The 27083-nt window shown below is 42.6% G+C and overlaps 2 protein-coding genes across 2 annotated transcripts in view; one reads left to right on the top strand and one right to left on the bottom strand.

Annotated features, from left to right (window-relative positions):
• Nucleotides 1-194: 194 nt before the first annotated feature.
• Nucleotides 195-14642, top strand: Pax9 (paired box 9). The gene is made up of 4 exons (XM_041658496.1): nucleotides 195-297; nucleotides 970-1596; nucleotides 4323-4465; nucleotides 13961-14642. The coding sequence occupies exons 1-4, from the start codon at nucleotides 294-296 to the stop codon at nucleotides 14213-14215; spliced, it is 1029 nt and encodes a 342-aa protein (XP_041514430.1). The 5' UTR covers nucleotides 195-293; the 3' UTR covers nucleotides 14216-14642.
• A 5076-nt stretch (nucleotides 14643-19718) lies between these two features.
• Slc25a21 (solute carrier family 25 member 21) overlaps nucleotides 19719-27083 on the bottom strand; it is a 132677-nt gene continuing 125312 nt past the window's right edge. The window contains exons 7-9 of the mRNA XM_041658010.1: nucleotides 23996-24177; nucleotides 23103-23155; nucleotides 19719-19794 (exon numbers count right to left, since the gene is read on the bottom strand). Of these exons, the coding sequence (XP_041513944.1) occupies nucleotides 19733-19794; nucleotides 23103-23155; nucleotides 23996-24177 (297 nt within the window). The 3' untranslated portion in view covers nucleotides 19719-19732. The remainder of the gene's footprint in view (nucleotides 19795-23102; nucleotides 23156-23995; nucleotides 24178-27083) is intronic.

Raw genomic sequence — 27083 nt, 5'->3', positions numbered from 1 at the left:
CCGCGGGCCCACCTCTTTTGGGGTGTGTCACAAGTGAGTGATAGACTGAGCCGCCCGGCCCTGCTCAGCCCAGCCCACGTTGCTGCTTAGATTGAAATGCAGAACTCAAGCCTCTTTCTGCCCGGCACAGACTTCCTTTTACTCTTTCCTTTGGCACTCTGGTCGCCTCCTCCTGGGAAGAAGCCGAGGCACCCGCGGTTTGGAGCAGCGACAGGTCGGCCTAGTGAGAGCGAGAGAAAAGTTTCTTTCTGGGAGTGCGGAACTGGGGCCGGGTTGGTGTACTGCTCGGAGCAATGGGTGAGTGGCGGCGGGGGACGCTGTCAGAACCGAGGAGGGAGGGAGCGAGCAGGCGAGGGCGAGAGGGAGGGAGCTGGGGCGCGCAACTTCGCGACCGCGCTCTATTGACTCAGACCGCGTCCCTACGAACAGGCCAAGAGTCAGCGGCAACAGGGGAGCAGTGGGAACTCCCGCTACCGGGTGGCAGTTGATGCCATTTTCTGATCTTAAGAGAAGAGGGCTAGTACCGAGCTCCAGTGTCAACCCAAGTTTTGATGCACACGTGTTTACACGTGCAAACAAAACAACTTCTTAACTTTCCCTGGATTCTGTCTAACCGCACTGGGGGAAGAGGGTAAAGCGGTGGAGGGAAACAGGGGCCAAGCAGACAAGGAGGGGCGTGCTGGCACATCAGTACCGATCTCCCCGCCTGCTTCGGAGAGTTTTAAGTGTCTTGCTGCCCCAGCTCTCTCTACTTGTTTATAGCTGGAATGCTCCAAGTAGGAAGGAGGTCTGGCCGCAGCTTATTTGGGGCCGTTTGTCCCAGGCCGGAACCGTCCGGTTTCGGGGCAGCACCATTCCAATCAGGAGGGTGTTATAGCGCTGTCCCCGGACTCTCGTGGACGCCGAGTGGCAGGCGGCTGTCCCAAGCAGCGGGTGCGCGTTGTTGCGCGCTCTATGCTCCTTTTGCAGAGCCAGCCTTCGGGGAGGTGAACCAGCTGGGAGGAGTGTTCGTGAACGGAAGGCCGCTGCCCAACGCCATTCGGCTTCGCATCGTGGAATTAGCCCAACTGGGCATCCGACCTTGTGACATCAGCCGCCAGCTACGGGTCTCGCACGGCTGCGTCAGCAAGATCCTGGCGCGCTACAACGAGACGGGCTCGATTTTGCCCGGAGCCATCGGGGGCAGCAAACCCCGGGTCACCACTCCCACTGTGGTGAAACACATCCGGACTTACAAGCAGAGGGACCCGGGCATCTTCGCTTGGGAGATCCGGGACCGCCTGCTGGCGGACGGCGTGTGCGACAAGTACAACGTGCCCTCGGTGAGTTCCATCAGCCGGATTCTGCGCAACAAGATCGGCAACTTGGCCCAGCAGGCTCATTACGACACGTACAAGCAGCACCAGCCTGCGCCTCAGCCCGCGCTACCCTACAACCACATCTACTCGTATCCCAGTCCCATCGCGGCGGCCGCTGCTAAGGTGCCTACACCACCCGGGGTGCCGGCCATCCCCGGTTCAGTGGCCATGCCGCGCACCTGGCCCTCCTCTCACTCTGTCACCGACATCCTGGGCATCCGCTCTATCACCGACCAAGGTAAGGGGCTTAGAGACGGGTTACTGAGCAGAGTGGGTTCCTGCACGCTGTCGGGAACCCCAGACCTCGGCCTTTAGCGAGTGTCTATCCCACCACCTGTGGGTTTTTCTTTTGGAAACCTAAGGAGTCTTCCCAGGGGGTGTCCTGATCTCATTAACTTGAAACTCTTGCCCCTCCGTTTCCTTGCCACACACAAAGTCTACAGCCTCATCTCAAACTACCAGACCCATAACATCCCCCCATCCCCAACACATGGTTCGCATTTTCCACCCTCCCCCGCCTCTCGCACACTCGCGGCCTCAGCCCGGCTAGTCTGCTAGGAGAGCTCAGCCGGCCGACTTGGGGAGCAGTGGGGGAGGCCCTAGCCGGCTAGGGCCTGCGGGCTGCAGATGCTACTGCCGGTAACTTGCTTGCCGATCAGATGCAGCAGCTGAGAGTCCCGCACGCTGTGGAAATTGTATTATTATTCTCGGATTCTGGCAATCAGGCCAAATTTGCTCAGGCAGGAAGTTCAAATGTCACCTAATTGGTTTCATTCTTATGCTTCATTTTCCTCGGAAACCGAGGTCCAGGTTCTCTCTCTCTCTTTCTCTCTCTCTCTCTCCCTCCCTCCCTCCCTCCCTCTCCCCCTCCCCCCTTTCTGCAGTTACAGTGACAATTGCTTGACGGTTCGCTGTTGTCCTTTCTGCTGCTGCTGTCTCTGGGTGTTGCTTCCCGCCGGACTCCCGTTTACCTGACAGTCCTCGGGTACTGGGAAATGCTAGTGGCGGTTGGACCCCTTCTCGCGCAGGTTTTCAGCCTGAACCTTGCGCTGTCCTGAGTGTCTTTTCTGCCTGCTCAGAAAGATCCCCGGCACTCTGCACCCAAAGACCCGGCTTCTCCGGGAGGCTTGGGTTTGTTTTCTTTTATTGTGCTGCTAAAAATAAAATGTAAAAGACTTTAGCTTCGTTCTTGGTGTAGGGAGAAAAAGAAACTTAAAATGTTTTATTCGCTCAATTTAATGCCTAATTTTTTAGTGTAAGGTTTAAGACAGGCAGAGGAAAAATTAAGGAAAGAGGAAAATATTTCCTGTAATCATTTCTTGCTTTCTGAGTTTCCACCGCATTGGCACAATCTCCTTTTAAAGTAACGAAAGCAGTGCGTGGTTTCTCCTCTTCTTGTTTTCTGACTGGGAATTGACCAGAGTTATTTGGAACTAGCTCGAACCTTAGTTGGAGATGTTGCCCTTGATTTATAGGATAAACTGACCTCACTGACATTTAAAGGAAGCCCCTGTTCGTGGGAACGTGTGCGATCAGCAGAAATGGGGGCTCACAGGGGGATCTCAGTTTCTTAAGATAACTTCAGGCTTGTGCCCACCGACTGCCTTTTGTCTGGGAAGGCAAAGGCCAACAGGCCTGAACCAGCCATGGCTTCCTGCTGCAAAAAATGAGTATACGACCTTTTTCCCTTTTTTTTTTTTTTTTTTTTTTTTTTGGAGGGAGAGGCATAGTGAAACTGGGCGGATTCTTCTCTGGGGAGTCCTGCAGTCAGACCAAATGTCAGGTAGGAAAATATAGGATAATAGAAGGGAGTGATGGTTCCTTGCAGATATTGCTGTCTATTTATGATGTCACTTTTAAACAACCAGGTTTCTGATAAATGTGTGCTTTTCTCCAAATGACCACGCTTTGAAGAACCTGTATCAGATAGAAGTGTCTAAAATCAAGTTTAAACAACATCGTCAAATTTCTATACACAGGGCCAAGAAATGTCTTTTCTTCAATATGCATAACTGAAGATATTATAGCAATCACCTTACTATCTCTTTTTTCTGTTTATATATTCTTTTAGAACAGAAAGATAGGCGCATGGCTTTAGCCCTTTTCTTGACAGAGTTCTTGAGTTCTACTTTCATTCTCTTAATGATTCATTTCATCTTCTCTTTCTAATACTTAAAAAAAAATCCCTTCTTTATAGTTGACCATTGACACTCACGGTACTTCCAGACTTAATTTTAAAACTAAACATATAAACTTACGCATTTAGCAGGCAGAGATTGTCGGAAAGTCCCATACACACACGATGTGGAAATCTGTGCGTGTATGTTTTGCATTGTGGGCATCGTTCAGTTATTGTTTGCAAAGGACTTTGCAGCTCTTTTGTTCTGTCTTATTGACATAACTATCAGATCTCCACAGTGCAGTGAGCATTTTTCAGGCTGTCTCTGAGCAAGACACAAACCAGTACACCTCTATCCCTCATCTGTCGCCTCCACCACCACCACCACCACCACCACCACCACCACCACCACCACCACCACCACCACCGCAAGCATCAGTCAGATCTTTGCCACTCTCCTTCAGTAAGGACAGAGGTGACAAATATCCAACTTCACAGGTTTGGGTTCTTTCTTCCATTTGGAAAAATTCTCTTTCAATTCTTTCCCTGAGAGATCAAAAGGGGAGAAATGAAATCTAACGCTGGTTTTAAACAAAACAAAATTCCGTCCGGCGTGGGTGAAACTTAATTCAGAGGCCTACTTCCAGGTCATTAAAACTCCTCCAGGCCCTAAGCTGAAAAGCGAGGTGTCTACCCTTGGGCCCGGCGCCGGTAGGAGGCCTAGAGCAGGGGAGCTGACCCAAGGTCTCAGCCCCAGAGCCTTGTGGTTGGGGATTCGGGTTTTGTCTCAGGAGGGGGCGCACGGGGTTGAGGCCGAGCCTGACAACTCTCTACCACCTTCCCAGGAGTGAGCGACAGCTCCCCCTACCACAGCCCCAAGGTGGAGGAGTGGAGCAGCCTGGGCCGCAACAACTTCCCGGCCGCGGCCCCGCACGCAGTGAATGGACTGGAGAAGGGGGCCTTGGAACAGGAGGCCAAGTACGGGCAGGTGAGGAGGAGAGGGCTTGGCCAGGCGGGCCTGCTGGTGCGGGGAACTGGGAGATGGAGGGGACGCAGAGTCTTTCTGAACCTCGACGCGGGGTTTTTAAAAACCCGGGCTGGTGACCCACGGGTGCCAGGAGATGGATCCCGGGTTGACTAAGTCCGGGCGGAAGGTTGAGTAAAAAAGCCTGACCTCCCGCTGCACGTGTGACCCCCTAACCCTTCCATCACACCCAGCAGTCACAGTTAACCCAAGGCCGAGCTTCGGAATGGCCGGCCTTGGGGTTCAGAGCAGCGCCCCGCTAGCGGGATGCAGCCAAGACACCCGCAAGCCAGAGTCGCAGGACTTGTAGGAGGCTGCAGGGCCCTGTACAAGACAGTTCCCCTGCCTTGTCCGGCGATAATGGAAGAGGGGCAACCAGATAAACGTAATAAAGTTACCATTTCCCGATTAAAGGTCACATCATAATTTCCCAAGGGAGGTTAGTGAGAAAACCTCAAATTATACGGACTGGCTGTGGACCGTTTAATTTTCCTTTCCCTCCCCCTGGCCCTCCCTCTTCTCTCTGAAGGAAAATTTAAAACACTAGTGTTTCTTTTTCTCTCCCCGCTCCACCCCGCCTTGAGAAGAAGTAAGCAGCTGCCACACTTTTGTGTGAGTCCAAATTCGTCAGTATGCTAGAATGAAGAGTTCAAAACTCAAAGGCGGACTTAAGGCAGTTTAAGGCATTTACAGAGTAGACCCCACCTCCAAAGCAACAAAGTACTTAGTCTTATCTTAAAGCTTTAAAACGTTATTTCTCGTTAAAAGCAGTTATAATATTTATTGGAACGTATTATTCTTATCCGTCGGGGGACATCTTAACTAGCATTTTCTCTAACAAAGTACATTTCTATTTCCTAGTCCCTCTCAAGTGTCAGGATGCATTAATAGCTAGTTATTCCCTGGCAAATAGGACTAAAAACAGCAAGGGAAGAAAGGCGCTTTTATCAGTCAGTCTGCTTCCACTGTAGAGAATGCCCATGAGGTAACATCAGCAAATTCACCATTTTCTTTAGCAAAGACCTGCCTGGAACAATGAGCTCAAAGAGGCCACGTTGGTAAGCAATGGTTAGAAGCCCGGTTCTTTGGTATGGCTGCTTCTTAAGCAAGCTGTTGACCCATTTAGAGCCTCGGTTTCTTCATTTTCAAAATAAGGAAATAATAATCCCAAAGTCAAAAGAGTCAGCAGAGTCAACAGATTTGGCTCTTAGAAAACATTCTTTAACCTCTGTAGTTATAAATGGCAATTACAGAATGACTTTAAAAACAAGTGATATTCATATGTATTGTTTAGAAAATCCATATTAAGAAACATTCTACCAGGCATTTGTGACAAACAATAGTTCGAATACACAAAGCAACAAGAACAGTAGCCTAGCAAGCATTTAAGAGGAGCTCACTGCCTTCCGCTGCTATTGCTCTTTGGAATCACACTGTGAAGTCTAGAGTTCAGAATAAGCTCCAGTTCCCACAGGCAGTCAAGGAACACCCTTCACCAAAAAAGCAGTTTCCTCACCCAGAAACCTCCAGAGCCCCTTTCATTTCCCCCTCCCTTGAATGATGTGTCTGCCAGGGAAGCGTGTTTAGAAATGGCTAATTTATAATATGCTTTAAAACTAAACTGACAGTTTATTTAAAATAAATAGCATTTCAAGTAATTTGTTGTTTCCCTAAAACTCTCTTATAAAGAATTTTAAATTACTAAATTGTGTTCTATAAAAACAAAGAATTTAAGGATAAGATAGCCAGATAAATGCTGTTTTAAATGTTGTAATACTTAAGAGAGCAGAACCCCAAATAAAAGGATATTTCTGTCAAATTTATATTTGAAGAGCTCTTAATTGAAATGTTATCCCATACTGCTGTGTAGGCAGGTAATTCAAATGACCTACAATCACGACACAGAAAGAGTTTCTAAGCACAGCATAAATCAGTGCATACTCAATTAAGATGAAGATGGAAGATGGGGTAAGGAGGCAAACATTACACCTTAGGCATTGATTACACAGAAACTCCTAAAATTAATATGAGTAGGAATTGTATATGTGTGTATTTCTCTTGCAATATTCAAAAGTTAACTTTAATTTTACAAGTCTCGCTCTGCCTACAAAGTATTGTCAGCATAGTCTGATAACAAGGATAATTCAGGTTCCAGTTGCTCTCCTGGCGAACAAAACTTGAAAGTTCTTGACAAAAGAAAACTGAAAAAAATAATTGGCTGTAATTCATTTGGGCATTTGAAGTTGTAATTAATTGTTGTGCTATTTTTTAAATCTAGTTTTCTTTTGGGATGCTGGGGGTGAGGGGAAAAGGGGAATTTAGATTCAGAGCTCAGAGCATGTTTTCTTGGACTACACCTGCAAAATGACCCTAGAACAGTTGGCAACTGAGCACGGATCCTATTGCTTACCATAATCTGGAGTTTCTAGCTTTAGCTCAAACTTCAAAGATGCCTGATACCTAGGAATTAGAACTGTGTGCACCATGTTTCAAAATTAGTTTAGAATATCCAAATTTATCTTACACATTAATGTTGTACTGTAATTCATGTCAGCATTCCATTCAGAAGTCTTTGTTGACTAGGGTAGAAGAGTTTTTATCTTAGATTTTTCAACTATATTGGGCAGGAAATCCTTACTCTCATCTACTTGTGAAGGGAAACAATGTTTTCTTGTTCTTACTATTTGATTTTCTTATATTGAAGGCACAAAATCTCCACTTAATGTGATCAAGTGAAAAAATGAAATAGATAAACAGAGGTTTTGCCTATATTTGTCATTTTACATGGGATTTGGTAAATTAATAATTGATTTTATTTACACAATTCATAAATAAATGCACTGTATTTGAAAAGTTTTCTCCAAATAGGCATGTTTCCTCAGAACAGACCGCTCACCTGCTATTGGTTCCCAGTATCTTCATTTTGAGGTTGAGTATGTTAATGGAGCCAGTAAATTTAATATAACACTCATTAGCAATTGAGATGTCAGAAATAGAGACTAGTCTATAAATACATGCACTAAAAATGTTCAAAATTAAATGAGTTGTGAAGACAGTTGAATTTAAAGATGCAGCTTAAATCTAAAATTCTCGTATTTATTTGTGCATCATTTTAAGTGATGTCGGGATCATCTTGTATATAATTTTCTAGTGAAGTATTTTAAAAACTTTGTTTGATAATTAAAAAACAAGTAAATTCAAAAAACTGAACCATTTTCCTGAACATAGTATTTTCATAAAGACAAAAATGAAGTTGCCCTAAATTTTCTTCACAGTAAATAAAGTGCTAACTTTTGTTAAATTAACTTATAATTTTATAGAGAATGAAATTTTAGGCAAATTTCAGTAGTCCTTGAAATCCATTCTATTTTTGACATACATGGTCTAATTTGATTAATTTTCAACCAATAGTATTTTAAAACAAACTTAATAATTATATATATATATATATATATATTTATATCTGTAATATGTGTCATGTGAAATAGCAACCCGAGGTAATTTAAAAGACTATAAAATCCAGATCCCTAGATGAAAGGATTCTGGATTTTTTTATTATGTTATCTGAGGTGACTGACGTGCTAAATGATTTGATCATTGTACAATGTACATATGTACTGAAGCATCGCACTGTACCTGACAGTTCTATATAAATATTGTCGTATGCCAGTTGGGTACAAAACAAAATTAAGTCAGTGTAAGGCGATATCAGTTTTGATAACATTTTAGAAACATAAAATTTAGAAACGATTAAAAACCATACTAGCTTCCCATTACCTCGAGACATTGGGACCTGCAGTAGGTAACTAAACGTAATTCTCTGCGATGAGTGTTGAGCCATGTTCATGACATGGTTTGTTTTACTAGGTCATTACATAATGAAGAACAGAAGAGCAGTAGTTAGAGAGATAATCTCAGAGAAATAATTTATCAAAAATACCTGCTTATTTTCAGATGCGAAATTGCTTCTTGTCCATGAAACTGATATTGTGAATATCATGATATATGTGAAGCACGATTGTTTTTATGGCCAAATATATTTTATGATAAAGCCAGGGAGAACTGGTGTTACTAGAAAGGAAAGGCCAAGTGGATTGGAGGAGTGGCTGACAGACAGACAGATCGTGGACAGTTAGACTGGTATTTGCATTTTCTTTAAGAAAGAAACTGTTGAGTAGACCATTTCCAGAATTTGAAAAAAAAAATAGTCTTTAACTTTTAATTTCCAGACAGTTGTCATACCACAAACCAGCTTTCTTCTTCCTCCTCCTCCTCCTCCTCCTCCTCCTCCTCCTCCTCCTCCTCTTCTTCTTCTTCCTCTCTCTCTCTCTCTCTCTCTCTCTCTCTCTCTTTCACAGTCACAAGTGTTTGGATACTAATGCATTTCCATTTTCTTAGACTGGGAGGAATACAAGGAACAACCATAAATCAAATAGTGAAATGGCTTGTTGGAACTTTTATTTACTTTTGCCAACAACTTTATTCATTTGACTAGCTTGAAGTAAATGCTTGTTCTGTAATAAAGGGTGGGTGTGGGGGTTAGCTTTGTTTTGTTCTTAAAATAAGAGAATCGCACCTTTGTGTTCACAAGTCTTCAGTAAGTTGTTTATGAAATGGCCCTAATCTGTCCCATTTTGTGAGGATACAAAATGGTTAGGGCAGGTCCTTGTCCTCCAACAGCCTACCAACTCAGCCATGTGACCATCTAACTCAAACTCTGTTACAACATCAGTATTCCTCTAGAAGATCTCTTCTAGTGTTCATGAGATAAAAGCTGTCTTTTTTCCTGAGACAGCTCAACAAAGGAAACTTACTCTCCTGGGCATGCAATTTGTCTGTTTTACTTCATAACAGTAAATCTCATTTCCAAAATGAAGTAGAAGGTAGCTGGTTGTGAGGAAGATAGGTACAGCTTTCTTCCAGAGAAAATTCTTATTGCTTTCTTGGAAGATCTGTGTGAGAAGGGGGCTAAAGGGCTGGAGTCTTATTTATGAAATATTTAGGCAAAGTAATTTTCAGAAATGGGATTTCTATTTCATTCCTATTGCAGGGTTTCATTTGGAAAATTTGTTTACTTTTCCCTTGAGATTCCGTATGCTGGTTGATTTATAAATCATATTTACAATCCAATTAAACAGTGTAATTTAGCATGTTTGCTCCTACTATATTTATGGTGTACATTTGCTAGTCTCCACTCAGCCTAACGAGCTTTTCAGATTAATTACATGCCCTTCACTGCGAACATTGAGCAGATTTGGGGTGTTGAAATTTGCTCCTTTACTGGAAAGCATAAACAACCTGGTGCTACCTGTGGCTGCTTTTCTTTGCTGTGGAAAATTTTACCCTTTCAGTGAGTTCTTCATAAATAGTGATCACTTTACCCAGTAGAGATTTATTACTTTTGCTAATGTCATGTTTCAAAATGAATAGTGAGAAAATGGATATTTATTGAGTCACTGGAATGAATGAACAGAGAAGGAGGCTGGGGGAAGGGGCATTTTGAAGCATATTTGCTTTTTTCTTACTTATTCTCCCCCTCTCCAGTCCAATTTTGAAATCTGAACTCCCAGCAGCAGATTGAAACACTAAGACAAAACTCTGCTCTTGTCTTGCTGAAGCCATAGGCGTGAGCAAAAGCCGCCAAGAGTTAGTATTCTAAGGCTGAGAATTCCACCCCTTTAAGTGACCAGGTGCCTCTCTTTGTACAAGATGAAGCTACCTCTCTCATCTTGCTGCTCCTTCTCGGGTTTTTCTACAACACAGAGGGGATTGCACTGGTAAACTGACAGCCAGTAAATACCATGGTGTTTTGTGAACCTTGAAATATTCAAAATTACCACAGATGATAACAAAGCAAGTTTGGTATTTTAGGTATGAGAAGTTGGGTAGACATGGAAAATTTAATAGGCTGTGTTATATTTGAATGACTATAGTTATAGAGTAAACGCAGCACACAAAATTAAGCTTAAAGCCTCCCCACGCAGGGAGCGTTATCTAAGGTGAGAGTATGAGCCAGTCTTTCTGTGGGTCATATTTGGGGGTGGGGTAATAAGTGGGCCCATGTAAGGAGATGTCAGACACAACAACAGAACAGCTTATAGTGCATCAAGAATGAGGGTGCGTATAGTAAATTCCGCCACCAGCATCCGGCCAAAAGGACAGGTAGGAAAAGTTTATCAGAGATGGAAAACAGAATTCAACAACAGATATTTTCTCCCAGATAGATCATTATTTTGCCATGCATATTAAGTCTTTTGATATTAGGCACTTCAAAAATGTAGAGTCAAGTTTTCTATTATTTTAAAACTAATTTTAACACTTTTCTTTTGTGCTGGAGATCGAACCCAGGGTAATATGCACGCTAAGCCAAGAGCACTGAGCTATACTCCCAGACCTTAATATTCTTATTTTGTTTTTCTGGTTATACATTGGTATTAGTAGTATTAAACACTAATTAATAGTAGGCGGGGACCAAACACAGATGTGAACACTATTTCCTAATTCTACTGGAATGATTACATTCCAAACTAATTTTTAATGCATCTTGGGGAAAATAAAGATATAAAATAAAATAATGCATAAAAGCAATAATCTCTGGAACGCTAGGCTATGCCCCATCTTCCCCTGCAACTTGATGCCTGCATAGATTTCCATTACCCAAGAGCTCTGTAGCAAGTTCTTTTGAGACATAATTAATTCTTCTTAAAAAAGGGGACATAAAGTTTTTTTTTTTCATAAGGAGACAAAAGAATCTTTTGCTGTGGTTTGAGGTTGCATTACACCGCCTTGTGACTGTCTAGGAAAACCACACAGAAGACCTGCAGCATCAGGCAGGAGTGATGGGCTTTAAATGCGTGCCCATTTTTCAACTTTCTAAAGAGCCTTGCGCATGAAAAGAAGATAGGCCAGGCGGTGGTGGCCCATGCTGTTAATCTCAGGACTCTGGAGACAGAGGCAGGTGGATCTCTGTGAGTTCAAGGCCAGCCTAGTCTACAAAGTGAGTTCCAGGACAGCCAGAGCTAAACCTTGTTTCTAAACTACCACCACCTCCTCCAAACAAACAAATAAATAAAAACAAGAGAATTTCAGATTTATTAAACAACAATATGAAGTCATGTCTTTGTTAATTGTTCTGAGTTTTCTTAAAAGGCCATCATTTGGGGAGCCCTTTGAAATACATTTTAATTTCATCTGGGTATCATGGCATATACTTGTGCTATCTGGTTGGAAGGCTAAGGTAAGAAGGACATGAGTTTGGGGCCAGTCTGGGTACATGGTGAGACCCTATTTAAAAACAAAAACAAAAGCTGGGCACAGTGGTACACACATTTAATCCTAGCATTTGGGAGGCAGGTGAATTACTGTGGGTTTAAGGCAAAACTGGTCTACACAGTGAGATCCAGGACAATCAGAGATACATAGTACACTCTGTCTCAAAAAAAAAAAAGGAAAAAACCTAAAACAAATAAAAAAACAACAACAAAAATAAACAAACAAAAAACCCAAGCAAACAAAATACCCCGAAACTTAAAACAAAGCATTAAAATTCCAATTGAATTAATATATATATATATATGTATATATATAATTTTGTAATTGTGATAAGTTGAACAGCTTATAAATGAGCTATTGTTTTTTGTTTTTGTTTTTAGAGACAGAATTTCTCTAACCCTGGCTGTTCTGGAACCTGATCTGTAGACCAGGCTGGCCTTGAACTCAGAGAGATCTACCTGCCTCTGCCTCCTGAGTGCTGGGATTCAAGGCATGTACTACCATCACCCACCTGAGCTATTGTTTATTAACCCTTATAATTTTCTAAAATATTTGGATATTTCTAGGTGCCTAGGACATAGGAGGTACTTAAAGATCTTTTCTCTTCTTTTCTATTTTTAAAAGAATACACAACGACAAAAAGAAGAATATAAAATATGCATTTAATGTGTATCAAATATTTAAGATGAGGTTTTGTCAGAAGTCTGTGGGTAATGCTAATGCATCTCTCTCTCTATATATATATATTCTACAATGTGTGTGTATGTATGTTTAGATATTCCTTTTATACTCAGAAAATAGGCCTAGACCCCACTATTATATTCTCATAGATGTGGAAGTAAAAATGATGACAAGATGAGTTAATTCAGAAAACTGTTTTTGGAACTGAATGAGAAGGGATAGAGTTTATTGGGGGATGGCATACTTGGTATATACAAAGCTCTAGGCTCAATCCGAGTACACAAAAGAAAGCACCATTTCTGTCCTAACTTAATTGGACAAAGCATCTAATATGTGCCTGATTTACTGAGCTCTAGGGACTAAATCATGTTTTCTAATACAGTTCCAGTATTTACATTACCTTTTCACTAGGAAACATGTTGACACATTGGGCAGTCATGTCATTTCCAGGAAACAAGATTTAGTCTTTATCTTTACAGAGTAGAAACTGAGAGGAAAAAATGAAGCACTTGAAGGGTGGGGAGTACTCGTGCCAGAGAGGGATTAGAAATCAGGGTGTTTTTGGTGTTGTTAGTAGTAACGATACCAACAATGATTTATTAGATGCCAAGAAAGCACTGGTTTCTAGACAAGCTTGCCTGCCGGAGCCGTTCCATTTTGTTTGAAAACAAAGGTTTCACATTAAATTCATTTAAAGGGATTTATCCATATGGCTTTAAAAACAAACAAATAAACAAATAAAAACCCAAACTTTGCAAAATTTCCAATTTCAAAACTATACATACTCAATTCATATTTGTGGAGAAAAGTTCTTTTCTGATAAAACTGTGAAAAATATATTCCCGAACTTCATTAAGAAAACACACAAACTCCAAACCAAAACAACAATAAGAAAACCAACATCAAAAACCCTTACTAGAAAAGTCCCAATTTTACGTGTCCTTTGTCCAAGTGGCATTTTCAACATTGCATCTTAAAATATGGCGCATGTTTTATTTAACCGAGGGTTTGCTCATTTTGAGTTTCTAACACAGCAGCCCGCACCTTGTGGCCCTTCAGTCCTGGAAATGAAAGCTATATGAAACAGGCCGGGCACAGTGCTTTAACAAAGGAGCTGAACGAAACCCAAGTGCCAGGAAGGTTGACAAAGGCTGTGGAGAGCTGCCTAATCAGGGTTGACTCTTTCTCGCCCTGCCTCGCCTTCGTAGACTTTCAAATCACAAAAGAAAGAAGTGAATTTTCTGGCTGTAGCTTCCTCAAAAAGAGTTTGTAGAAAGAACAGTATCTTGCTTTTCAGCACTGTGTTTGTTTAAGGAGCCAGACTGGATACTTTTAGGTCAAAGAAAGGTTAAAAGGAAGTCTAGAGGGGGGAAAAAAAAAGACAGGCCAGAAGTAGAACCGGGAAACTGTGAACTCAGTCCGAGTTTCTAGTCTGTGTCTGAGGACTGGAGAGATGTGGAATGCTGTAATGTGATTGTCTTTCGTTTCTTCGGTCTTTCCTCGCAGGCACCAAATGGCCTCCCAGCTGTGAGCAGTTTTGTATCAGCATCCAGCATGGCTCCTTACCCTACTCCAGCTCAAGTGTCACCTTACATGACCTACAGTGCTGCTCCTTCAGGTTATGTGGCTGGACACGGGTGGCAACATGCCGGCAGCACCCCTCTGTCCCCCCACAACTGTGACATTCCCGCATCGCTGGCTTTCAAGGGAATGCAGGCAGCCAGAGAAGGTAGCCACTCTGTGGCAGCTTCCGCACTCTGATGGGAACTTCTATTTCCAGCCGCTTCACTTTGGTCTCCTCTCTCAGCAAATCCACCCCCTCTTCACACCCCACCCCTCCAGTGGTCCGGCCCTCCTGCCTCGAGAGCTGGCTGTATGGATTCATAGTCTCTGTGCTGATGACACTTAGATATTTCTTGTCGTAACTTCTTTCTTTTTTGCAGGAAACCTGGTGTGACTTTAGGATTTAAAAGCAAAAGCAGCTCTAAAGATTGAATGAGGCATTTTTGTTGCCCGCCCATTGTGTTAGCAAAGTGAAGAAACCTGTACCCCTGAAAGGGCTTATGGGACTTTACAGACCTACCTGTCCTTGGTAAAACCACACCTGTATATTTATTCTAAATCAGCCTGAACTTTTGAAACGTGCAATTGTTGAGATTTTGCAAAATCAATAAATAAAGGAAAACAGACGTAGAAAAAATTAAGCTATGTGATACCCTTTAATCAAATAATGTGACCAGATAATGCTTAATTCACCATTAGGAAACCAATCAATAACTCATTGGTATGATCTTTTGCTTATTTTTAAGAGATGACGTATTTTGTTGAAAAATATGTATAGATCCCAAGCAATATCGGAAAATTTCCTCCTTCCGTTGGTGTTTTGACTTGGTTCCTAATACAATAGTGTTTATATTACTATTAGCTTGTAAATATGGACCGTGGATGGTGCGTTGTGTCTTCACTGTACGGGCTACTCCTCCTCCAAAACCACCACCTCTATTTTCCTCTACTTTTTTTTCTTTTTCGCAAAGGTGACTTTCTGGCAGTGTAATTTTCTCTATTTGGTGGTGGGTCACTCGGGCTCTTGGACCTGGACTTGCCCCCAAATTGTGTGTGTGCAGTGAAGGCTTCAGCATCTCACGAAGGATACTTTCTTTCTACAGCAGAGGACTCCAAACACAGACAAAACAAGCCACTTTCCTATTTGTATCCCAGTCAAACACACATGCAAGCATAGGACAACGAGAGGCTGGACTGTACCTGTACCACACGGCTCTGAGGGAAGTCACCTAGACACAAGTCTAATGTGAAGTGTTTTCTGCAGAGACACTTAAAACGAACTTTATGGGATGAAAGAAAAAAAAAAACCCACTGTGAAATGGAATTGTACTGTTATTGTTGGCTTACCTGTGTGTTCAGCAATCTCAGCCCCAAATTATCTTGTAACTTAAGAGGAAATGGAGAGTTCTACTTTAATGAATGTAACAATGGCTTTCTGTGAAGTTTACATTGTGTACCAAAGCATGTTTCACACGTAGGTCAATAGGTGTTGGTATGAGAAATACAAATGCTATTTAATTTTTAGCAAATTCCCGTTATTCATTTATAGAATTACAGAACAGAGATGAACTGCTAAACATTTCTAGACCGGTTTGATTTTCAGTTCCATGTCATGAATAGACTTGCAGGATCTGCTTATGTGCGTGTGCCCCCCATGATTATATGGTTTATTTTAGAAGAATTCATTTTCTTGGACAAGATTCTACAGTTTGAACTCCTTCTGCTTAGAAGGTTTCTCTTGCTTGGAAAAATTGGGCTAAAAGTAACTTTTAGGACATTGGCACAGTTCTTCTGTTGAGATATTAATGTACTGCAGGGCATCTTGGTATTAATATCATTCAATAACTAAACAGGTTCCTTCCCAGATGTGGGCGTTAAAGATGCCAGCTTGTTGGCAGATTTGGTTCCTTTGCATTTGTGCTGTGCACAGCTGCCATGCTGTGCAGGTTTCTCTGCCTGTCCTAAAGCTCGGATGGCTAGATCAGCTCGTTTTTGAGTCCCTAGGATATAAACCGTAAGCAGATTTTTGACACAGAGTTATGTTCAAGAAACTGCTTTTTTTTTTTTCAAACAGCAGATGTCTCATAGAGAGCTTCATACTGCATTTCTTTCTAAAGCAACCGGCATTCACAGCTACAAACAGGATTATAACTTCAGGAGAAGAAAAGCAGAAGGAGCCGATGAACTCTCAGGGCCATAGCCTCCCTTTGATCTTGTAAAACTCCCCGTTGACGTCTGGAGTTTCCAGTGTGGTGAGAACACAGGCCATACCAGAATGGCACAAAGATTCAATCCAGTGTTTTGGTGGAGACTTGCAAAGCATGCAGTTGAGGAACTTGCCATCCAGAAAAATTGACTTAAGGTACAGAATTATCCTTTATCTAATGTTTTTAGGTGGCTCTTAGGAGTGTTGAAAAATATCAATTGTTTGTATGGAAATACAACTAATAATGTTATTTTCCTTATCTAAATTAAGAAAGCTTATTGTTATTTATATTTTTTTGTTTTTTTTGTATTTTAAGAAATTAATATTAATAGTGTCAAAGTTTTCTTTTCAACTTTCTTCTCTTCCCAGGTTTTTTATTAATTGCAGTAAATCCACATGGAGCAATTTTTAAGACAACAGAAAGCCTAAACAGAGTTAGCTACTCCTGACCTCTTAGGATTTGAAGCCACTTTAAAAACTGAGAACAGGAAAACAGTGGAGCCAGGACTGCTTGGCCTTTAGAGCTGTTACTGTTGGCCAGTGTTAATGCCCCCTCCCTGACTCTCCCAGGGTAGACTTCTGATTGGCACGAGCACTCTTCATGATCCCCTTTCCATCCGGTGCTGTGCCTTGAGTCCTCTCTCACAGGGTGCCCATGTGTAGCACCTTCAAGGACAGAAAGCAATCACACGACACAAACACATTCTGCTCCTGGCTTTCTGTTTCTAATGACCCACATATTGAATATTGGACTAAAATACAAATGAGAAATAAAAAAGCATGTTGGAAAAGATGTACAACAGAAGGCTATGTATGTATATACAGTATGTCAAAAGCCTTTTATTTTTATACTTCAAATGCTCTAAATTAATAAATATAAATAATTACCATGTCATTTTTACTGTTTATTTTCAAAATGTTTTGGTGAGAGTCCCCCATAGTAGAAACACCCCACAGTAGTAGTTAAGAACAGGTGCCATCTAAAACATGCCGACATCTTTTCATTGTTGACTTGAGCTACTGAAGTAGTCTCATTTGAGGCTGCAGACTTAAAAATCAGCTCTGGGTATATTAAGACCAAATTTTTTTTTTTTTTTGACTGCATGTCAGTGCACGAGCGCTTGGAAATGCTAAGAATGTATTTTCATTTTGAAAGATTTTCCTTTTTATCATAGACATTTTAATATCCTAGACTGTTGATTTTATACTTAAAGATGCCACTTATACCCAAGAATCTGGAGAACAGTTTTATTTCCCTACATCCTTTTTAAGGATGGCATAGGTAAGGGCTCAGGACAGAGGTGTTTGGAGGCAAATACAGGAAACAGAGAAGGGCCCAAGGAGTGCATCCAGTTTGTGACTTAACATAAAACTATTTCAGTAATAAGACTTGTCTTCACAATGAATTATGTAAAGGGAATCAGTTTAATATAACACCGTGTATTCTATTTGTAATAAAAGACTTCAAATAGCATGATTTAAAAATAACCCAGTTAAACCACCATGTGAAATACAAAATAGGCTTAGAAACCAGACCCTAACTGTGTATTATTACTAAAGAAAACCGGTAGACTCACATTTTTACACAGCACTCACAAAATTAAACATTCTCAAAGGGCTGTTTTGGTGTATCTAATTTTTTTCTTTCTTCTCTTTTAAAATATGACTTATGAAAAAATAGTTCTTATAAAAAACTTTTAAAGTTTGGCTTATAACTCAGTCTTTCTTTGAATAATTCTCAGGGAATTAGCCACAGAACAATTTATTTTTAAGAATTTAAGTATTTTTTTAAGTTTTATTATTATTATTATTATTAAAAATTTCCACCTCCTCCCCTCCTCCTATTTCCCTCCCCCTCCCCCCAGTTTCCCTCCCCATCCCTCTCTCTGCCCTGTGGGAAGTCCAAGGTCCTCCACCCTCCATCCAAGTCTAGGAAGGTGAGCATCCAAACAGACTAGGCTCCCATAAAGCCAGTACATGCAGTAGAATCAAAACCCAGTGCCATTGTCCTTGGCTTCTCAGTCAGCCCTCATTGTCTGCCACGTTCAGAGAGTCCGGTTTGATCACATGCTCCATCAGTCCCAGTTCAGCTGGCCTTGGTGAGCTCCCATTAGATCAGCCCCACCGTCTCAGTGGGTGGGTGCCCCCCTCGCGGTCCTGACTTCCTTGGTCATGTTCTGCCTCCTTCTGCTTCTCATTTGGACCTTGGGAGCTCAGTCCAGTGCTCCAATGTGGGTCTCTGTCTCTATCTCCATCCATCGCCAGATGAAAGTTCTATGGTGATATGCAAGATATTCATCAGAATGGCTATAGGATAGGGCCATTTCAGGCTCCCTCTCCTCAGCTGCCCAAGGAACTAGCTGGGGACATCTCCTTGGACACCTGGGAACCCCTCTAGAGTCAAGTCTCTTGCCAACCCTAAAATGGCTCCCTTAATTAAGATATATACTTCCCTGCTCCCATATCCACCCTTCCTCCATCCCAACCCTCCCATTCTCCCAAGCTCTCCTCATCCTACCCTTCTCACTTTTCTCTCCCCATCTCCCCTTACCTCCACCCCACCCCCTCCCCCAGGTCCCCAATTTTTGCCTGGCAATCTTGTCTACTTCCAATATCCAGGAGGATAACTATATGTTTTTCTTTGGGTTCACCTTCTTATTTAGCTTCTCTAGGATCACGAATTATAGGCTCAATGTCCTTTTATTTATGGCTAGAATCCACTTATGAGTGAGTACATACCATATTCATCTTTTTGGGTCCGGGTTACCTTACTCAGGATAGTGTTTTCTATTTCCATCCATTTGCATGCAAAATTTAAGATGTCATTGTTTTTTACCGCTGAGTAGTACTCTAATGTGTATATATTCCACACTTTTTTTTTTATCCATTCTTCCATTGAGGGGCATCTAGGTTGTTTCCGGTTCTGGCTATTACAAGTAATGCTGCTATGAACATAGTTGAACAAATGCTTTTGTAGTATGATAGGGCATCTCTTGGGTATATTCCCAAGAGTGGTATTGCTGGATCCTGGGGTAGGTTGATCCCGAATTTCCTGAGAAACTGCCACACTGATTTCCAAAATGGTTGCACAAGTTTGCATTCCTACCAGCAATGGATGAGTGTTTCCCTTACTCCACATCCTCTCCAACAAAGGCTATCATTGGTGTTTTTGATTTTAGCCATTCTGAAGAATTTAAGTATTTATAGACTTCTCAGAAAGATTATTAAATGAGTTTTTATTGTGAAGCAGTGTGAGTCGTATAGCTTTTATGAACTGTATCTGATCTGGACCCCATTCCTACCTAACTTACACATTCCATTGCTTCCTGTTCCTGTTCTTCTCACAGTGGGTCTATGGCCTAAAGTGCCTAGTCAATCTGTCTAAAACTCTAAACTATGAGAATAGGTTGTCTTCCGTCTTCACTGTACATCTCGCTTAGCTGGCTGTCTTCTCTTCATGGGACCTCAGATCACATGTCCGTTGTTAAGGGGAAAATTTTCTTAGCACATCACCAGTTTTCCTGCAGCCATGCATAGGTGTGTTCATACACCAACAACATCACTGCCCCACCTAGGAGAGAGAAAAGCTGCATCTCATCAGAGTTCGGAGAAAAGGCATTGACACTGCTCCCCGCTTCCACCCCATGCTACAGAGGCTCAGGAGGCCTTATCAGACTGGGGCTTTTGGAATCATCAGATCTGGAGCTCTGAGGCACAGATAGAAAACAACAACTGTGGAAAATTCTCAGAGTAAAATCAAGACCATCATGTGTTTCCAAATGCATTTTTCCCCCTATGAGTTTCTGCGACTTTCATCATTTCTCATCAGATTCTTTTTCAGGCACTTTCAGCTTAAAAAAAGTAAATAAATAAAGACATATTTAGTCATGTAAAGGCATGTGACTTTTCTGCGAACAGAAAACTTTCAGATTCTTACATCTAGCCAAAAGATTTCTCGTTTTTTAGACATAATTGGCATTGTCTTAGTTGCATTTAAGAAAGAATTCTCCAAGATTGTGCTTTGACAGACGCATCTGACTTTTAAACTGAACTGTGCTGTTTGGAAAATACTTTCTGAATATCTTAAAACACTGCTTTGCAAAACTTAACAAAAGCAAGTTGGGAGCTAAGCATCATTGCACTTCTCGGCCTCAGATGGGTGCAGATGTGAATTTGAACATTTGGAGGTAGAGCTGGGTGGTGCAGGACTGCCCTTTGTCTTAGATGAGAATGCTGTGTAACTGGTTGGGAAGTGGTTTGCTGTCAAAGACATCAACAGGAATACAACTCAGGGAAATAAGCACAGAGGATGCTGGACACCTGCACTCTGGGGCAAGCATTTGCCTAGCTAACACTACCTGATGTTGTGAATAGGATGTGTTTTGTGACTTAGAATGGCCTGTGTGAAAAAAAAAAGTTACAAAACCCAAATGTGGACAAAAACTCAGAGCATTACTTAGAACAGGCTTGGCTGCATGGGTGGAAGGTTGATCTCTTGGAAAGAAAAAGGACTTGATTTGGATCTTAGATATTTTGCACAAACTGCCATATGATTTAAAAAAAAACCTACAGGCTGCACATGTTTGTGTAACTATAAACCAAAGATAATTATCTGCCTGTAATTTTTATTTTTAACCCATGGAGATACTCTATTAAAGTCCTGTCAGCTGGTAAAACTCTCCTTGAATTCTAAAAATACAAACAAATGAACAAACAAGAAACCGTATGGAGGGTTGTTGTTGTGTGTGTGTGTGTCTGTCTGTCTGTCTATCTCTGTGTGTGCATGCTCACTGCATTTACTTTTACTAACTGTTCACAATGTAAACATGTTCATTCATGCTCTCCACCCACCCCCAAGACAGGGGAGAGAGAGAGAGAGAACTTTGATTTTCAGCCTAGTGAGATCTAGAGGAGAAATCAGGGACATTGTTAGCCACATCAAGCTGCTAAAACATTAACAAAAACAAGATGAAATGGATGAAGGATGAAAATTCTGGGTGCCCCGCTTGCTTTCTTTCCTTAATCACTTCCCTCCCTCCACTCTCTCCAATCCTCTTCCCTCATTCCCTCCTTCCTCACTTGTGATGCTCCCTCAGCGATCTACCTCCAGCCCCCACTCGATGTATCTTAAGTTTAATTTTTGAATTTTATTTTGGAAAGCCCCACACCATTCCATATGTGTGCCTGCCTCCATGCCAGGGAGAGGGTGGCGGTCAGAGGGCTGCTTACTGGGTTTCTTCTCTCCTTCCACCATGCAGGCCCTGGGGGAAGCCACTCAGGTCGCCAGGGTTAGTGGGAAGCATCTTTACCCACTGAGCCATCTCTCTGGCCCCCATTTTCTTTTATGCTATTTTCTTTTCTCCTTTAAATATGCTCGGCCTTAACTCAAAACCCCACCTTTCTCCTCTAAAGTTCTCCCTTTGATGTTCCTAAGACTTGCACATTTGAAATGAAGGAGAGCCCAGGTGTTTCCACTAGGTAACTGGTTCTTCACAGTTTGGTTTAGGCTGGGCAGTAACACAATAACCCTTTCCATCCTACTTAACACCACAGCAACTTAGGGCACCTAAAAACCTACGCAAACATTTGAAAGCCTCTAACAGAACTTGGGTCCAGATTATTTAAGAGTTTTGGTTCAAGGTTCCAGGGGATTATTACCATGTTAGCTACATTCTCCCTGGTTACTCTTTTCATCCCTACTCTTTGAGAAAACTGGCCTGGGCTGGACCTGTGATTTTCACTGGTGTTAGGTCTGTTCTTAAGTCTTTAGTGTTTGGTGAGGGAAAGGTACAGAGATGCACAGCCCTGCCAATGTTTTTATTCCTTAGTTGGTTTTGACATGTGGGCCAGTGATTGACAGGAAGCAGGTCTAAATGGCAACTATGAAGACAAAGCCATGCTCAGGCGCCCACAGAGGTTGGGGTGGGAGATGGGCAGCGTGAGCTATTCTCCAGCTTCAGCTCCCGTGCTGTTTGCTGTTCTCTCTCTAAGGTGGGGAGACCTGTCCCTTTTCTAGATGGAGAGTCGAATGTAAACACACGTGTGGAAATACAGGAGGACGTGGGTGTTAAAATGGAGGAACAGCAAAGGGAGGAGAGAATGTTCCAGAGAAGACAACCAGCATGTCTAAGGAGGGGCACGAGATCTGGTTAAAAAAAAATGTCTGTGCGGTCTAGAACATATGTTCATACTTAATCATAGGGTGCCTCGTAATCCAGGGCTATTTGCCCAGGTGGCTCAGTCTCCAGCAGCTATTTTCTTATCTGTTTACAGAAAGGCAGCTGACTCTCCATGTGGGAATGTCGGCCTTCTCTCTCTCTCTCTCTCTCTCTCTCTCTCTCTCTCTCTTCTTTTCTTTTTGTGGTCTCCTGTCCCCAAGCCAGGAGTCTTCACTACCAAACTTATGGGGTCTGGGACAAGTGAGCGCTTCACTTCATAGAAGTGACGGGGAGTGAGGTTCAGGGAACTCTTGATGCTCAGGGAAGCAAGCCCTCTTCCTTTCATCTTTTGAAAATGAAGGGGAGGCAAAAAACAAGATTGAGCCTGGAGCCCAAGGGAGAATTTTAGCAGATGGCTTTCTCTGTGAAATCCTCGACTCAGCCTGAAGCCACTCTGTATGACTTGGGGCTCACTCAGGCTTGGGTGGCTGTGGATCTTTTCCCACTGACAGGGCGATGACGCTCATTGGCCTCCAGCAAAGCCATAAATAGTATTTTTAAACAAAGGTAGAGTGTCTCTAATGGATGCTTTCTGTAGCTTGAACTGATAACTTTGTGTCCTAACATTTCCCCCTCCCCCAGTGTGGTAAACTTCATAGGCAACAAAAGCAGAGATGCCAGAACGGTAAAGAGGGGAGGACCTAAGTAGTCAGAGCATTACCTGGTCCAAGTCTCATCACCTTGGGAACCAGGCCTTTGTATAAGGCTAGAATCCTGTAACAGAAGAGAGAGAAGGGTGCAACATTTTTACTCTGGACATAGGTAGGTAGACCCCAGCTTCACTGAGAGCCTCCATCAGCATTTGCAAAGAAACTACTTGAACTGACACCCACCCCCAACCTGACAGTATCAGGCTTGGTATTTGCTGCAGCTAACTAGATGAAGGGAAAGTAAATTAGTTCTTTATTACAGGCTGTGCTGGTCCTGGCCAATCAGAAACATGCCTTTCATCAGTGAGATGCTTCTTGCTTTCAAGACAGCCATGTATATGGGCAAAAACGACGTTTGTAATTGAATTTAAAAGACTGCAAGCCCAGTCTTCACTTAGGAAATACGTTGCAGTTTAGGTGGAAATAATAAAGTATCACTTGAGAAACTAAAACTTAGAAAAATGATTAAAAATGTCAAATATTTAAAAATTTAAATACCCAGATTTTCAGAATGCTAATATTAGATCTTTTAAAAGTACAGAGTTAGACGATATTTTGATTAGCTTTTCGGGCAGAAGACAAGTATCCTGCCTGCATGCCAATAAGACATACAACATACAATAACATCATGCACGTTGACAGGTCAAGAGTTCATCTGAGCATTCTCAGGCAAACTTTTAGAGTTTTGTATAGCCGTGCCTCTCGGCACGATCATGGTGGTGGGAGGACACTGGGCCAACAACAACTCATTACTGTGTGGCCTTGCAAAGCTTGCCATAGATTCCACAGACCTCCTTAGACATAAGGCCAGCCTAGGAAGGCCCACTGGCTCTCATCAAAACAGACAAGACCCGTCTCAACAATCCTTGATCCTTGCACATTTATTGAAGGAACAATCTGTTACCCTTCTTCCTGGTAGACTGTCGCCATTGTTTTAAAGCAGTTTCTGTACTTGATCTCTCCAGGAACTGGCTGGGGCCCTTGGATCCTAGTCTTGGCAACATCAAAGGGGATGTTTAAGACAGAGCCTATTGTCCCCGAGAGAAAACCAATCCCAAATTTTCTCAAAAACTCCAAGGTTGGATCCTAAAAGAAAAGAACAAAACAACAGAAGGGGAAGTGGAAGCTCCTAAATTGGTTAAACACTGTAGAGCGACAAGTCCAAGGAGCAGACCATCGTCCTCCTAGCACCATGGCCCTCCCCTCCCGCACCATCGCCCTCCCGGCACCCCCCTGTTATTCCAGCCGAGCACATTAGGATTTCCTAGGCTGGAACTTGTTTTCTTGACAATCCCATTGGCTATGTTTTTACACATGGTCTAAATTGCTGAAGTACACATTTCCTCACACAGGATTTATAAACACAGTTCATAAAGAAAGACTGGTATGGCATATGGGGATGATTTGTATAATTGGGCTTCACAATGTACTTAGTATTACTGTATCAAAACAGGAGAAATCCAAGCACACTATTAGCTAATTGGCCAGAATATTTTACAAATGACAGCAACTTCCACCATGAAGCCTACTAAAATGCTCATGTGTGTGGACCCCAAATGTTAAATTAAATCAAGGCTACTCTCGGTCTGCTGCTATTCCCCTCCAGGTTTTTTGCATTTATTTTCACGTGTAGCTTGATCCACTGTACTGAGAAGTGCTAGCTTCCTGTTATTAACAAACCGACTTGGGGCGGCTGCAAAACAGCCTGTGACATTCTGTGCATTAGAAACAGTAGTAAGTCACTGGGCTAATTGGCTCAAGAATTTACAACTCATTGTTCCCAAGGCTTACTCTTCCTTCATGGAACAGAAGGAAAGGAGAGAAGGATGGGGAAGAGATGGCAGGAGGAGAGGAGACAGGAGGGGATGGGGATTCTCTCTCTCTCTCTCTCTCTCTCTCTCTCTCTCTCTCTGTTTCTCTCTCTCTCTCCATATGAATGTGGGCCCTTCACATTGGTCTGACTTGACTTTCTGATCCTCCTAGCTCTCCTTTCTGACATCAAAGTATTTAGTTAGGTCTTATGTGGGAGTCACTTTCCTCGGGTCTATTTCTGTGCCCGGAGAGCTTGCAGTAAGCTTTGTTATAATGAATTTGCTGGGAAGTTTTCATTGTTTGCAGCCTCAGTGTTTGCCCGAAAAGAAGCCATACCACGAAGTAGGAGCAACTAACCCTGATGACCTCCCCACGTCACCTTCCACTGACTCTTTTCATCAGTATTTCAGAGACATTGACATCCAGAGACAACACGAACTTGTGTGATTACACTTTTTAAAAACCTACAAGAACCAGTGTGCGTGTGTCTGTGTTTGTGCGTACTTGGCTAAGAAAAGGAGGGGTAGGGTGGAACAAATACATTCTTATATTGAGGTCCCAGTACTACATGATGCTAGCTACCATGGAAGAAGGAAACTCCTGGAGGCCCCTAAATTCTCCACTAAACCAGAGTCACAATCACTGAAACTCCTATGAGGTTAAATATAAAAAGCACGAGCAAGGGATTCGGTAATAAATTTTGGATCGGGGCCATACAGGTGCCAGGGAGGTTTAAAGGGATTTAAAAATCAACGGGGTGTTTCTAGAGGAGAAACAATGCGCTGACTGCAGAATGACTGAGGTGTGTTTCAATAATTCCCCATCCTTCGTATTTCTCTTTTACAAGGAGAGAAAAATGCCTTCATGCTGCCCTTCTGCGTTACTGCACAGAAGCAGGACCTGGGCTCCAGAGGGGGCAAATTTAGCACCTGCTCAAGTTGTCTGACCAGGGGCAAGTCATTGAACCCCTTAGAGCACAGTGTACAAAGGTAGATTTTAACATCTACATCTTCTGTGCACTGTATCATTTTCTTAGAAGGGGTGGTAGATATAAAAGTCTTCCCAGCGCTGTATAAAACTGGCAGAAAGTGGAGGGTGTTAGGATGAACCAACCAACCTTCCTTCCTGTCTTCCTTCCTTTCTTTTATTCTTTCATATCATACATTTGTTTGTGTGTACACATGTACCCACTCTGGCAAGTATGTGGAGGTCAGAAGACAACTTTCAAGAGTTAGTTATCTCCTACCACATGGGCTCTAGGAACGGAGCTTGGGGGGCAAGAGTTTGGGCACAAGTGTTCTCCTCCCTGAACCATCATGGCAGCCCCAGGAACCATGTTTTCTGAAGACACAAAACATCCTGTAAAAAGATGCTCCCGTAGTGTACCCGTGACATAGCTGAAATCCGTGTTTTTCCCCTATTCCGGGTGGTGGCAAAAATGATAATCTTTATGCACAGCTGGCTGGGAAGGCCAGGGAACCTTGTTAAACATCCAGACTTTTCCTATCTCCTCATCTGTTTGCCAAGGACTGGTGTTGTATTGGAAGGTTATCTAAGACACCAGTGAAACTCTCTGTGCTTGAGACACTGTGGGAGTCTAAGACCACGGAGACCTCCAGGTCTGTAGTGTGTGCATTGGCACGAGTACATGTCAAACCCATGTTTTTGTATTTTCCCCAGCATAATAATAAGACCCACAGGAGCTCCTAAGTACAGTTGTCAAGTCTGGGTCCTACTTCAGACCCCTCTCTGTTTCTCAGATAAGCTTCCTTCCTCTTTGGAAAGAAGACTGAACACGGTTTTTATGTGGGGCTGGTGCAATGGCTCAGCAGGCAGAGGCTCTTGTACACACATAAACCTGGCAACTTGGGTTTGAACTCTGGATGTCACGAGGTGGAGGGAGAGGACTGACTCCTGAGAGTTGTTCTCTGACCTTCACATGCATGCACCCTCATAAATAAATATGAAAGTTATTAAAACCATGATGAAAACTAGTGATTTGGGGGCTCTTCATAGGCAAAATGGAGGGTCAGTCACCATGTTTGTGGGCACGAATGTTCTTCTGCTGTGGCCGAAAGACTATCCCTCATCAACTGGCTTCTCAATCCATGGCTATTCTGTTCCTTTGACTTCATGACCTGCTTTTTGCTGTATCTGCTGTGGGACAATGGTCTGTACCC

The sequence above is a fragment of the Microtus oregoni genome, unplaced genomic scaffold, assembly GCF_018167655.1.
Source record: "Microtus oregoni isolate MIOR12 unplaced genomic scaffold, Mior012 000009F_ref0000495, whole genome shotgun sequence".
Classification (NCBI taxonomy): domain Eukaryota; kingdom Metazoa; phylum Chordata; class Mammalia; order Rodentia; family Cricetidae; genus Microtus; species Microtus oregoni.
Note: the sequence above shows the minus strand (reverse complement) of the source record. Positions and strands in the feature narration are given on the sequence as shown.

Excerpts from the sequence above, each read along its gene's own strand:
- Pax9 (XM_041658496.1), top strand. Across the intron at positions 1,597-4,322 it reads CCGCTCTATCACCGACCAAG|GAGTGAGCGACAGCTCCCCC; the intron begins GTAAGGGGCTTA and ends CCACCTTCCCAG. Across the intron at positions 4,466-13,960 it reads AGGAGGCCAAGTACGGGCAG|GCACCAAATGGCCTCCCAGC; the intron begins GTGAGGAGGAGA and ends CTTTCCTCGCAG.